The following is a 15,350-nucleotide window of genomic DNA, read 5'->3' on the forward strand; positions in this document are numbered from 1 at the left end:
AAATTTTAGTACGATGTATTGTAGAGAGTGATATTCTGAGACAATTTGCATTTGATTTTAATTTTTTATTATTTGCGGTTTTTGCATTATTTTGCTTTTTATTCAGCAGCTCTTCAGTTTGCAATTTCAGCAATCTGGTTGCTAGGGTCCCAAATACCCTAACGACCACACATTGATTGAATATGAGACTGGAATATGAAGAGTAGAGGCCTGAATAGAAAGATGAGTAAAATAGCACCACATGCAAAATGAGCAGTGAAAAAATAGTAGTAAATAAGGTTGAAGTCAGTGGGAGGAGAAAGAAAAGTACAATGACTGAGGGGGGAGGTGGGAGGAAGGAGCATGGAAATAAAATATGCAATTTACACATGAGCACTAAATTGTATGGAGGGAGAGGGGAGGAGGGAGGTTTGAGGAAGGAGAGATGGTAAAAGACCACACTGAGGGGGGAAGGAAGGAGCAATGAGCACTGAGACAGGAGGAGGGAGATTGGAACATGATATGTGGGCAGGACGGAGGAGTGACTACTGCTTTTTGCGACGTCTGAGTGAAATCCCCACTGAGGCTGCATTCTGTTGCCAGTGGAGACTACATGCTGGAGAGTGATTTATCCTGAGGATGTCCTAATATGGCCACCGTAATGATTGGTTTGCCAGCAGTGCTGCCTGCTCCTCCCTCCTCAGTGCTCCTTGCAGAGCTGAATGAATTAGAGCCTATACAGGCTGGGCGGGCTGCTCTTCCTCCCCTTGGCTCTGGGAGCCCGGCCCCACCATCACTTGCAGCAGCAGCAGCAGCAACAACAACAGCAGCAGCAGCAGCAACAACACACAGTCTGTCTGTGACAAGCAGTGCACACACAGGGCAGTGCAGCAGCCGCCTCCCCAGGCATGGCACAGAGCTCACTATGGCAGCAGTGCAACAGAATACCCTTGACTTCCAGCTCAGTGTCACAGGTAACATGCAACAAGGAGTCACAGGGGTGCAGAGAGGCACCGGGGAGGGAGTAGGTATTTGCATTTCGGCAGCAGCAGGTTGGGTCAGTTTGGTGCAGGTTCCACTGACTGAGACTCTTACAAAACCACTGCTTTGTTTGTTTAGGTTCACGACTGGCTAAAACATGCAGGCGGGTGGAATGGCCCCCCCCTCACTTCTTCTCTGGAAGGCCTTCATGACAGGCACAGGCTCTGCTCGGGGATTAGACCTAGATTTCTGCCCGTTATTTGTAAGCTTTGTCAAAAGAAATGGAACAGCAGTTGGTAGCAATGCCCGGGCCCAGTGACAGCTCTGCTGGAGTCATGGATCCTTAATGCGGATCTGGGAGATTTATTAGGCATTGGTGTGTTTGATCTCACGCGACCTTTGTGCTTCTGGGCTGTAGATTCAGAGTGGAGCTATTGTGTGCAAAGTGCTGCCTTACTGCTTATATACCCATAGATATATAGCTAGATACATGTATAGCTGTATAAACACCCTGGAGACCTATGGGCTTTGATTTAGACAGCACTGCAACTTTCTTACATCAGCCAGGAATGACAGCAATGCTCTGGGCATCTATCCATGCAATACATTATGTGGGGTTACAACAGTGCACATTGTAGTGCTATATATCTCAAGGAATCATTGGCATATTAAAAAAAACATTGTGCATATGTGTATTTTTACATAGGTGTGCAATCTATAAGCAGGTATGGTATACTGTCATAATGATTTCCATGCAGCAGCTTCTCCCTGTTCTTAACTCACAGCATGACAAATATTGTTCACCCAATATGATATAATATATATGCATACATTGTTGACTTTCTCTCTCGCTCTCTCTCTCTATAAATATATATATATATATATATATATATATATATATATATATATATATATATATATATATATATATATATATATATATATATAGTGTAAATAGGGTTGACACCTTACCTGTATTTCATCGGCCTAGCCAGTAAATAGCAGCTAGTATTACAAATTTACCAGTTAATTTGGAATCCCTATTTGTTCTGACCCCGGCCCACCTCAGATCTGCCTGCAAAACCCGCTCTTCCCCCAAACCCTGCCTGCCTCAGTCCTGTCCTGGCCCAGCCAGCCCCTAAATGTCATGGCCCTGCCCCCAACAACATCACAAGTCGGCCCACAAAAATGTCAAAACCCCACCCCTACATACCCCACCCGCTCACCCCACATCACTGGTTGGTAAGGAAAAAGGTGGCAATCCTAATTGTAAAATGTAATGTTATTATAAGTCACAGAGGAGTTCCGTTATACAGGTCATGGAACTCAGCGATGACTTCTAATATTCTCATATTTTACAACAGGGGGTAGTTTATATATTAGAATGCTCAAGTTTCAGCGAGTCATGTGACAGAAATGACATCACTAAGCGCAGATAATAACTGATGACATCATCAAGCACCATTTACAATGATATTATTTGCAGGATATTCATGGCTCTTAGAGAGAGAGAGTCCAACAATAGACTTGCTCCAGGACTACCAAATGCAGTGAAAAGTAAACAAGAATTTATTGTCAATGTTTCGATTCCATTTCTGACCTTTCTCAAAACATTGTGACTTTCTGAGCCTTCAGCACAGCCATAGGTTAGCAGAGTGGCAGCACATGTAACACCACAGTGTCGTGCAGTTATTTTAGGAACCCAAATATGTTAATATAAAAGGAAATGGCCACAAGGGCAGAGAGCTGCACTAAACCTGGTGTCGCAGGACTGTTTATTTATCATGGCTACCCATGCTGAGCAGTGGGGGGCGCCACAGAGCACAGATTGCTTTGCATGACAAGGGTTTCACAAAACAGGGACCCTGGGGCCAACAAACACAGCATGGGTAGAAATTCAATGTGTTCAATATAAAGTGGCATACTCATGGCTTAGACATGAGGCAATGTCCCAGCACATTAGTAGAATGTATAATAAAAAAGAAACTGTTTCACAGAGAGATAAAAATCAGCAAATGAGAGACAAGTTATCCTATCACTGGAGGCAAATCGTGGTCATATGAGCTGCCAAGTAAAGAGCAATAGTGAGCTGATAGCATGAAGGGAATTGTAGTTGCTCACCATCAGAAATAGACAATCTGAGGCTAGGATGATGTGTTTATGGCAGGGTAACCAGTGGGGTCAGACAGAAAGAGAACGGGGAGAAAAAAGGAGAAAGAAAAAAGGATGAAATTGAAGAGAAGAAACTAATAACAGGGCCATGGTCATATTAAGTTGTCAGAGGTAAATCAAGAAAAGGCAATGGCTGGGCAAATCCTAAGTAGAATGCATCATAACAATATGATAGCAAAATAGATCATGTCCTATGTGGGCATAGGTTTTGCAAAGGACGTAATCTTAGAGACCTGTTGGTCTGTTCTAGTCTTCCTCCAGTGAAATGTTGACTTACACCATTAAAGTTTTGCACATAAATTAAGTCCCGTGAGTGCTCCGTGTTCTTCATGTTGATATTACTTTTAGTGGCAGCACCTGGGCTTTTTTTTCCTTTTTTAGGGGGAGTGCGATGCCCTTCAGACTCTTATCTCTCTATAAATTACTGGGATTCACAGAAGGCAAATATGAGTGTTTTGCAACCACCAGTATTAATTGTTTGAAAGGAACTGAAATGTGCAGATTGGTTTAGAAGCACTGGCTGGCCCCAGGCCCCTAGTCCAACACTGACTACAACTAAAGGGCATGTGAATACATGTGCACAGAAATGGGTGGGCATGCTTTGTAATCATCATTGTTTTTTCCAATAATAGATGGATAATCAAAGGAGATGATCCAAAACCCTGGAAAAATGAGGATTTGGTGATCTGGAAAGAGAATTTGAAGTTTCTCTACATTTTACAGTACACCAGTAATATAGGGAGGGCGAGGTTGGCAGAAAAGACTCTGGGCCTGGAAATTCTGCGTACACACTACCATCAGGGTAAAAAGCACAGGGGATATGCCAAATGGCCAGGAAAAGTGAAGGTAAGGAAGGCAAAATAAAATGAGAGAAATGAAGAAGAGGATGCAAGAGAAAAGCGGGTTGCAGAAAATGGAGCAATAAAAAGGAATGTGAAAGGGAATATTCTACAGGAGAGAATATGAAATAAAGGGAAACATATTACAGTGTAAAATGGCAAAAGCAACAGAATAAAAAGAAGAGAATATTGGCTGTTCCATTCATGGGTCACTATTGCTAATTTATATAAAAGCAAAGTTGTTGAGTATAAAACTACATTCTATTAGAGCCAAAAAGAGCCATTTAGTATTACTGGAAATTGGGTTGTTTTTGTCTGTACATAGTTGGAACATTTGTCCCACAATGCTTAAGTGCTTGATGGTCTTGGCAATATATTGCTATTTTCTCTGTATTTTAAAAGAGATTCTCTGGGTATCTTGTTGATACTGAATACAGAATGAGAAGACTAGTGGAATGTAAATAGACTTGCAGTCCTGCTGGCCGTTATTTGGCTTGGCTTATGACTCAAGCAAAGATCCTGTGTTGATAGCTTAGCCATTTCTCCAGGACAGTAACACATGAAACCCATCTATTTTATTATAAATATCATTTTTGGACAGCCTCAATGAGGCCGCTCAGAGGTGATGTTGTTGTTGTAGCAGGTCAACACAAATGTATCTTTCTGCTTGTTCTCTGTGTTGAACCTTTGCTATTTATGTCTCTGTACGCAGATACATAAGTGAGAGTGCTGGTCTTTTTTTTTATAGAATATAATCTTGTAATCATAGCATTGGTCATTTCTCTTTGCACTCCATTGCACTAGTGAATCTTTAATTTATAGTATTTTTCTCATCAACAACCTGATGTTAAAGGGCATCTATTATTGTACATGTATTTCCCCCAATTGTGGTGCCAGCTAATAGAGCCCACTCTGGGCTATTTTGGGCAGAAAATGCTCCTAGCGAGCGATATACCCGCACTTGGAGGGAGTTGCTGGTTTAGGCAGCCATGTTGAGACTCTAATCCCTGTTTTTACGTCACACAGATGTGCATAATGAGTGAGCCAGGTCTGTTAATTATGTGCATGCATGTGACCAAAGATGGCTGCATTGTATTGTTTCCCCCAGCTAGAGTACAGGTTCAAGTTTGGTATGATAGGTTTGGCATTTTTACCATTCTCCATCTTATTCAGATGACACTTGTTCACCTCCATTTTCAAACAGCCCCACAGGTTGCCAGCTGGATGAACATCAGGGCTGTGACTGGGCCATTGCAGGCAGGACTGGACTGGTGGGGCACCGGGAAAAAACCTGGTGGGCCCCGCCAACCCAGAGCCGATCATTATTCACATGACACTTGTTTGCCTCCATTTTTATTATTCAGATGACACTTGTTCACCTCGATTTTTCAAACAGCCCCACTGATTGCAAGCTGGATGAAGATAAGGGCTGTGACTAGGCCATTGCAGGCAGGATTGGACTGGACTGATGGGGCACCGGGAAAAAAACCTGGTGGGCCCCGCCAACCCAGAACCGATCCCCATCTGCTTTTCTGTTTCTTTCACCCCTCCTGTGCCTTCATTCCTCTGCAGCCCTGCCTCCCCCGATCGCTGCGAAAAAAGTACAAGGTACGTACATGGTAGGGGGAAGGGGCTGGCAGTGGATGAGCGAGTGTACAGGCAGGCAGAGGCTCCTGAGGGGGTGTTGGGGGCCACGGGGTTATAGCCCCGGTGTGCCTCGTACCCCCAGTCCGACCCTGATTGCAGGACATATTATTCCTGAGCCACTCCATTGTTACTTTGCCTCTTTGTTTGGGCATCGTTGTGCCTGCTGATGAAAAGCAGCCCCCGCAGTATGATGCTATAATAACTGACAAACATTCATTTTTAACCAAATTATACATCAATTTTTCTTAAAACACATACTTAATGGGTCCTTCATTAAAAAAAATGCATTGTATTGAATTTTGTTTTCTGATTATAGGATTCCAAAGACCTTACCTGTAGTTCAGTCTCATTGTTCATATAAACATATACAGGACATATTTTGTATCTCAAATATGTGAACTGAAATTGGAACTTGAATGCTTTTAGTGGCGTGCAATGTGCTTATGCTTATCACATGAGATTTGGGACTCGGCATGTGTAAATAGAGTTTGGGCGCCCTTAGAGCACTGGGTGTGGATCCCAAACATGTGACAGTGTTTCAGTGGTATAATCGAGTCACCCTTCAGCTCCATGTAATTTCCTTGCTGTGCAAAGCAGATAAAAATTCATAGATGAAATTATGTAATATGAACTGTTTTAATTTTGAATACAGTTGTATAGTGATATACCTGGTTACCATATGTCCCCCACAAGGCATTACAGACGCTATTGCCATGCAATAGTTTCATGGGTGAGGATGAATATTTAATGATGCTGAACAGTGAAGCCTTTGACAACCAAAGAGGATACTATGACTGGAATATTCAGTTCCCGTACATTAGAGCATATTGATTTTGGGTCAGCAAGCATGTGGATATAGATACAATCGTGGTAAGGGAGAGCTGAGTTGGCCTTTGGGCAAAGGCAGTAGTGGTATTCTCTATATTTAGTCAGTAAGCGTGAATGCTGAAATTGCAATGTATGTGCAATCGTATGTATTCTGTAGGGTACGGAAGTAGTCTTGTAAATGCTTTAGAGGACGATTAAAAGACACGGAAGAGGACGCTCAGCTGTTTCTCATAACACTGAGAATTTGGGCTGTTTACTGTTTTACAATGGAAGATTGCTGTCATTCTGAATCTGAACACAATGAACTAGTAAAGGGCAAAAAAATTAGTTTGTATCATAGTTGAATCCATGTTTCCCTTTTAATTTAATAGCAGTCTGGAAGTAAATAATGTTGCATAAGCAAAACAAACATACACCCATGCAGTTATTGCTCTAAAAGCCATTCTGTTTCTTTGTATTTACTGTATTTTACTTTGAGTACAGGTATTGAGTACAGAAATCTCAGAATTACAAAAAGGCCTTCTCCCATAGACTCCATTTTATCCAAATAATCCAAATCTTTAGAAATAATTTCCTTTTTCTCAGTAATAATAAAACCATAGCTTGTATTTGATCCAAATTTAGATGTAATTAATCCTTATATGAAGCAAAACCAGCCTATTGGGTTTATTTAATGTTTACAGGATTTTCTAGTAGACTTAAGGCATGAAGATCCAAATTATGGAAAGATCCGTTATCCCGAAAACCCCATGTCCCGAGCATTCTGGATAACTGGTCCCATATCTGTATAGTGATGAGGATGCTTTATCCTAGCAATCATGGCTGCTTTCAATTATACAAATATATTTGCAGAGATAAGTAGGGCTCAGTGAGCAGAACAACCTATGCTAATTTGGTTTTCTTTAAATAGAAACAATATATATTGTCCCTATACAAGTACATTTTGACTATGGGCTTACATTACTTCTCTTTCATGTTGTTGTTAATTATTCATATATAGATATATCCAGTAAACTGAATGCAGTAAGACATGCAACCAAACGGGAACATTTTAGTGGCAGCTCTCAAAAGTTGTGTTGAAAATATCTCTTTGTTTTAAGGTAAAGACCACCAGGTATTGGCAACTAATATCAGTTGTAACTACCCCTGTGGAACCACTGCAAATACTTAAAAGAGTATGGGGCAGATTTAGCAAGGGTCGCATTGAAATTTTTTTTATGGTCAAATCCAACTAGGGAGTTATTCAAATACGATTTGAGTTTTTCAAAATATTCGAATTCGGTTTTCGAGATTTATCATACTCTAGAACTGAAATTCGACTATTAGCCACCTAAAACATGCCAAATTGCTGTTTAAGTCAATGGGAGACGTCCAAGGAGAAATCTGAATCTAATCCGATTAGAGTTTTCGAGTTGATCCTATTCACACGTGTTTAAAAAGAATTAGATTTTTATAATAAATTTTAATTAGTCGAATTTCGAGTTCGTGAGAGTTTTAAGAAAACTCCCATGAATTCAAAATTCGATCCTTGATAAATATTCCTCCAGGTGTCTCCTTGGGAGCTTGACACTGTTATGGTTACTGTTTTCTGCCTACATGACTTTATATTGGCTGCTACAAATGTTGGCTTTTGTGTTGCTATTGTGTACTTTTGTTGTGGATACGTTTTTTTTCTCTTCCACACCATCTTCCCATTTATGCAGTGGAAATTTATGCAGGGATTATCACAAATCCTGATTTAATTTGTGATTTTTATTTTTGCTGGCAGAGTGCCCTAAATCTCTGTAATATTTTGTGTGAGCATTGTAAACCCTTAAGCACAGCTAAATAATAATTAAAATAAAAAGTACATTCTGCTCCCCTTATGTCAGGTCTGTCAGAAAATATATTCCCTATTATGTTTTTCATGAGTTGCATATGGTCCCCATAGACTTCTATCATTTCAAAAGTTGAGACTCCTCGAGTAGGTGAAGTAATACATATCTGAATTATAAACCTATGCTGTGCTCATTGGTTCAAATGGTATGGGACCTGTTATGCAGAATGCTCGGGACCTAGGGTTTCCTAGTTGAGGGATATTTCCATAATTTGAATCTCCATGCCTTAAAGGGGAACTCCGGCTTACAAACCAAAACTTGATAAAGAGGCCCACATAACACAGAAACCCCTAATATACATAATATATATAGTGAATAAAGAACCCCCTCTTGTAAAATATAAGGATATTATAAGTCACCGAGGAGTTTCATGACCATATAAAAACACGAGGCAAAAGGACGAGTGTTTTTATACAGGTCATGGAACTCCAAGGTAACTTCTTATATCCTCATATTTTACAACTGGGGGTACTTTATTTATTATAATACACAAGTTTCAACATATAACAGTTCTTCTCTTTCTGCATCATTTGAAATCCTGGGAGGGACTAAACACTGATAATTACAAATTGTAACAACTTCTCCACATCTTACAGACAGCATGCAGGAACTACATACCCCACAATGCATTGCACTATGATGTTCTCTTCCTTATTGAAATCACTTGTGCAGGGAATTGTGGGGTTTGTAGGATTCAGGCTGAGGACAGATGGCTGCTGATACAAAGTAACGGTAGTCAGCCAGCTCAGCAAAGTAGTCAGACAGATCAGCAGGAGAGCAGGGGGCTAGGCTTAGGGAACTGTCAGAAACCATTGAAAATCATGAAAAGTCTGCACATGTTTTAATTGATGTATATTGAAAAGTTGCTTGAAATTGTTTACTTTTCAAAAAGCTTAATTTATTATTGTGTGGAGTTCCCCTTTAAGTCTACTGAAAAATCATTTAAACCTTTATTATATGCAACAGGATTGTTTTTTCTCCAATAAGGATTAATTATATCTTAGTTAGGATCAAGTACAAGGTACTGTTTTATTACAGAGATTTTTTTTTTTTTTTAGTCAAAAATCTATTTTTCGGGTTAAAAAATAAATATTTTTTTCTAAAACTTGAACTTTATTAGATTTATTATACCCTGAAATAGCGTGAATTTAAAAATACACCATCTAAAACCCGTTGAGGTCATCCAGAAGTCAATGGCAGAGGTCCCTTGAGCCATTTGAAAATGTTGATAGCCTTCATGATGCTCCAGTTTTTTTCAGTGTGTTTTGCTTGAAAACTCAAACAATTCAAGGGTTTTTTGCCGAAAACTCGATCAATACGAGTTTTCTGGTATTTAACCCCTGAAGTTGATATTCAAGTTTTTTCCATTCGAGTTTTTTCTTAAATCAGAAACCATTCGAGTTGTAAGTTCATTCAAGTTCATTCGAGGTTTAAAAAAGCTCACAAATTCAACCTTTTATAAATAACCCCCTTACAGTTGGAAGTTTTGTGGTGCATGAAAGTGTTGAAGTGACCCTTAGAGCATCATGGCATGACAAATTCTAGCACACAAAAAGGTGGGGGGAAAATTGTCTGGCATATGACTTGTGTTTATCAGCACAATGTTTAAGTCATTGTATTCTAAATAGCTTATCTGTTATCTGCCATTTAAAGGTGACCCTACGGGGCTTTAATTTATATAAGTAGAATTATGAAAAAGTCCTTTACTAGCATTCCTTGACCTTTAGAGTAAGGGCACATGGGGAGATTAGTTGCCCGCGATTTTTAAAAGTGAGTTTTGGCGACAAGTCGTCGTTTTGTCTTTGCATGCAGCTACATGCAAATCGCCAGCTATTGTGCACACATCGCGATTTGAGATCGCCTGTAGCTCCAAAACGCACCGAGACCCTTTTTGGACTGATTTGTCAGAAATAGCATGTACATAGAGAAGTACTGAAATCTCCTACAAGCACACACACAGATTAATAGCCGCGACAGTATTTAAATTCTTGCGCTGGCGTAATGATGTGGATAATGAACGGCGAGACGACTCCCAGCTCTTGCGTGGGAGGAGACCGTAGCGTGAAGCACTATGGCATATAAATCTCTTGGAATCAAAAGTTGTGCGAAATCTTTCCTGCACAAAGACGATCACCTTGTTGCAGTGACTTCCTTTTTCAAAAATTGCAGACAACTAATCTCCCCGTGTGCCCCTACCCTAACTGGTACAATATACCCCTCATTCAGCATTGGTTTAATTAACTGGGTTTGGCTGGACTTGCCTGTTTTGGTTTTTGTTATTTCTTGAACTAAACAGACCAAACAGGGTAACTAAAGCTTCTCCATGTCCTTGGAAGATAATGAGATTATCAGTGCACAAATTACCCTCCTGCATAATGCACCCCTGCTAATAAATCAATCTCAACAAATGGGCAAGGATGTGTTTATAATGGTGATCTATTCATCTACCAGAGGCAAGACCTAATTCCTAATGCAACATTCCCCACAAGAAATCAGTTCTTTGGCCCAGGCTCCCATAGTTGAACTTCAAGAAAATGGATCCAAAGAAAGCCACTGGACATAATATGCCATGCCCAACCCTCCCTCTTTTCTCTGCAGGTAAATAATGCCCCTTTTTACTGGATTCAGCCTGTTCCCCCAGATTAACTGGAAGAACAGGCTGTTCCAACTTTCAGATAGGGGTGACTGACCCCATCTTTAACAAATACAGTGAAAAGCTACAAATTTATTAATATTGCTACTTTTTATTACTCCTTTTTCTATTCCGGCCCTCTTCTATTCATATTGCAGGCTCTTATTCAAAGCATTGCATGTTTCCCAGGCTAATTTGGGTCCTAGCAACCAGAAATTGTAGCCAAAATTGTAAACTGGAGAGCTGCTGAATAAAAAGTTGGATAAATCAAAAACAACAAATGATAAAAAATGAAACCAATTGCAAATTGTCTCACAATACGATTGTCTATATCTTCCTAAAAGTTAACTTGAAGAAGAATTTATCAATTTAGAACAGTTTACAATGTCTGCACCCCCCAAAGACATAAGAAGGTGAAAAATGAATCTTTCCACTTCAATATTAGACTAACGTTCACAGATAGAAAATAGAAAGTAAATGAAAAACAACTGAACTGAAAAAAGTGTTGGAAGGTGAACAACATGCAAATGGCTGATGGCAGAGAAAACACCAGTACCCCCTTAGCCTGTTAATAATAATATGCTTATTGCTTATTTACCTATACTAATCATGCTAGGCATGGTTGAAAAAACATGACATTAGAATGAATCTGGGGAATGGGACTGTGGAGGCCATTAAGCACAAGGAACCTTACACGTGTACTTTATATAGTTTATATAAGCGAGCTGTGGTATAACAATGGGGACAGCTATCAAGCACAGGATACACAGTAGATATTAGATAAGTTCTGAAGAATCCCATTGTATGCTACAGAGCTTAGTTATCAGCTGTATATCCCGTGCCTTTTCTCCATTTTCAACTTTGAATGGCTGCCTCAGTGACTACACAGCAGCTTCTTTATATAAGCTATAGTAGAGTTTCTAAAGCAAACACACCAGTTGTACCAGTGCAAGGCAACGGAACTTTATATTTTCATTACTTTAAACCACTTTAAATTTTTGGTGTTACTGTTCCTTTAAGAATGACCCTGGGGTACCCAAGGGATGGAATGATATAAAGTTATATATAGCAAAAACTACTTGTGAATAAAGCTGCTTAATATGTATGTGTTTTATCTCTCTGGTTATGACCTTCACAAAATTATAATCCGCATAATATGCACTAAAAGAGCAAATCATTCTCACTGAAATAAGAGGTACACTTGTTGGCACAATCATCTTGTTTTTTTTTGTTTTTTTTAATTTCCACCCGCATAATGGTGTATTATACAATCAAGTTACATTGTTTTAAGAAGATGTCTTTGGAGACCTTGGGAAGGCTCGGGGGCATCAGAGTTTTTCGGAAGGCAACATTTAGCCAGCAGGCCTCCCCTTTATCAGTGAATTGTTTATGATCATATGTCCCTGTGAATAATACTTTATAGAAAAATATTCATGTGGAGGAAGGATCAAATGTGCGCTTTTTATGTTACATTTCTATTAAAGTATTCTTGTTTCTAGGATAAGCTACAAAATCTTTTCCTAGCTTGGTTTGTGTAATATGACAAGGGAAATTAATTGGTGATAAATGTTATTATTTCTGTCATTTCTTTCCCGTGGAAAGCATCCAAGCAACTATGTTGAACAATGCTGGCATCATATTATCATTTGGCTCACGCTTCTGTTTGTTAGTTTAATGTTAACATTTTTATCTGCCGCCCTCCTTGCCTGGATTCCCACACTTGTGTTATGGAGGCCGCAACTATTGTTTCTTTTTTTTTTTCTACTTGGTTTTGCTTAGTTTTAAATTGCAATTGGTACGTGCGATGTACTTATGGTTTAAGGACAGTTCAGTTAGATGTGAAAATTAATATTCTCACAGTCCCCCTTCAGCATTGGAATGTACATGACTGCAACTCGCATTAGTGTATAATATAAATACCAGTTTGCCACCTGCCCACATTCATTGATTTGTCTAAGGAAATTCCTAATGCCTAAAATCAAACGTTGCATTACCCTACAAAGAACAGGGGTCCCCAACATTTTTTTTTACTAGTGAGCCACCACGTCAAGGTAAACCCCACATAGCGGTCCCTAACTTGTTTGCCTTTCGGCCATAGTATAAAAAGTCTTACTGCATAGTAGCATTACCTTGACGTGGTATGGTGGCTTTTCAACTTTATGATCATAACTTTGTAACTAAAAACCCCTGTTTTGTAAACTTACTTTTGAGACAGGGGCCCAGGGAATGTGCATTAAAACTAGCACTTCCTTTATACTTAAATATACTATTACTTAGCCTTTAGAGTGCTTCCACACCCCTATTTTTATACACTGTTTTATTATTATTATAATTATAAAGGAAATTATTTTTAAAAATTCTAATTATTTAATTACAATGGGAGATGGCCTTCCCGTAATTCAGATCTTTTTGGAAAATGGGTTGCCACGTAACTGATCCTATACTTGTTTATTCAATATTGCAACATAAGTGGGATATTAGAATATAAAAACCTTTAACATTTTTTTTACTAAAGCAAGGTCTTGATGATTTATAATTTATTTATAAAACAGCCTAACATTTTTTTTGGTAAAGATTTGGATAAAATGGAGTCTTCGAGAGACAGCCTTTCTGTAATTTGGAGTTTTATGGAGAATGAGTTTACGGATAACGGATCCTATACCTGTGCAACCTAAAGCAATAAGGGATTTGTGCATGACTGTATGAGGTGCAGACTAATTGGACTTGATTGTTTACAGACAGAACCCAAGCAAAATATGCATATGGTTAGTATTTTAAACCTCTTAATTTCACTAATACAGGTATGGGGCCTGTTACCAGGAATGCCCAGGATCTGGGGTTTTCCACATAAGGGGTCTTTCCATAATTTGGATCTCCATATCTTAAGTCTACTACTCATTTAAACATTAATTATACACAATAGGATTGCTCTGCCTCCAGTAAGGATTAATTGTATCTTGAGATCAAGTACAAGGTACTGTTTTATTATTACAGAGAAAAGGGAAATAATTATAAAAAATTTGAACAATTTGACTGCAGTGGAGTCTATGTGAGATGGCCTTTCCATAATTCTGAGCTTTCTGAATAATGGGTTTCCAGATACTGGACCCATACCTGTAATAACATTCAAAGAGGTCATTTTTTGGGATCATCAGGACAAAATTTTGGTGTAAAATCAGGGAAAATCACCCATTGAAATGCATTATAAATTGCACATTGGGGGAAGCAGATTCCTTTTGTACTCATTCTTTCATTTACTGTACATGATCTGCATGCTTCTATGGATTATTTTCATGAAGTTTTAGAATAGATTGAGGTACCATTGAAAGAAGGAGCTGCAAGCACTGAAAACTTGCAAAATATTTACAATTATCATGTATTGCATATATCTCTAGCACATAGTTTGTTGCCATCTTATAAAATATGTCAATATGTATTTCTTAGAAAATGTACCAAGGCCTCATTCCTACATGTGGTATTGAGGACATTTGTAAGAAATAAGTTTGTGTTTATCCACAGATTGTTTTCTCTTACTTTAATAAACATGTGCATTATTTATTGTAGCTTTGACTGCATTTTGCATTTGTAAATGTATTCAGTTCTCTCCATTTTTTCTCTGTAGCTGACGGGAACACCATTATTAAAGATCTACAGCCTATATTTCAAGAGCAGGAAATGACAGAAACAGTCCATGCTTGGGAAGATCATGGTTATTTGGCTACTTATACAGGAAAGAATGGGAGGTAAGCAAAACTGCATTGCATTGTCTGGTGTGTTCTCCAACATGTCCTCAAAATGCAACTAAACATAAAAAAGGCCTTCAGCAGTAGAGTATGTTTAAGGGGGTTGTTTACCTTTAAAGGAGAATTCAACCATTTTCAAGAAAACCCCTACCCCCCACCCCACGTAGACCCTCCTCCTCCCCCCAGCATAGCTGCCCCCCGGGGAAATGCCCCTAACTTTATACTTACCCCTCGGCGCAGATTCTGGTGTCGGAGTTCCACGCAGCCATCTTCTGGGCAGATCAGAGATCATTGCAGAGTCAGATTGATTAAGGCAAGGGTGTTTTAACTTTTTCCTCTTTATAGGAGAACTCAACCCCCTGCTAATAAAACTCCCTACCCAGTACCCTTCATAGTCCTTTGAAAATATAACAATGTTTTAACATTCCTTTAAAAATACTGAAATTTTATTATGGTTTTAATGAGTAGTGTCCCAGATACTTGAGAACTAATATAAAGTATTAAGCAGCATACACATAGTTCATAATAGCCACGGCAAATCAAGCTTAACTAGATATGGTAAAATACGGTATATATTAGGGATGCACCGAATCCACTATTTTGGAATTCAGTTGAATACTAAATTCAAATCATAATATGCATGCAAAAAGTT

General features: G+C 39.0%; 1 protein-coding gene across 2 annotated transcripts in view; it reads left to right on the top strand.

Annotated features, from left to right (window-relative positions):
- Positions 1 to 480: 480 nt before the first annotated feature.
- Positions 481 to 15,350, top strand: part of sms.L (spermine synthase L homeolog) — a 68,309-nt gene continuing 53,439 nt past the window's right edge. The window contains exons 1-2 of one of the 2 annotated variants that reach the window (XM_018246263.2): positions 481 to 953; positions 14,578 to 14,698. In XM_018246263.2, the coding sequence (XP_018101752.1) occupies positions 629 to 953; positions 14,578 to 14,698 (446 nt within the window). In that variant the 5' untranslated portion in view covers positions 481 to 628. Of the gene's footprint in view, positions 954 to 3,763; positions 3,979 to 14,577; positions 14,699 to 15,350 lie in introns of those variants that run through there. The other variant, XM_018246264.2, reaches the window with a different exon arrangement.

The sequence above is a fragment of the Xenopus laevis genome, chromosome 2L (assembly GCF_017654675.1).
Source record: "Xenopus laevis strain J_2021 chromosome 2L, Xenopus_laevis_v10.1, whole genome shotgun sequence".
Lineage (NCBI taxonomy): Eukaryota > Metazoa > Chordata > Amphibia > Anura > Pipidae > Xenopus > Xenopus laevis.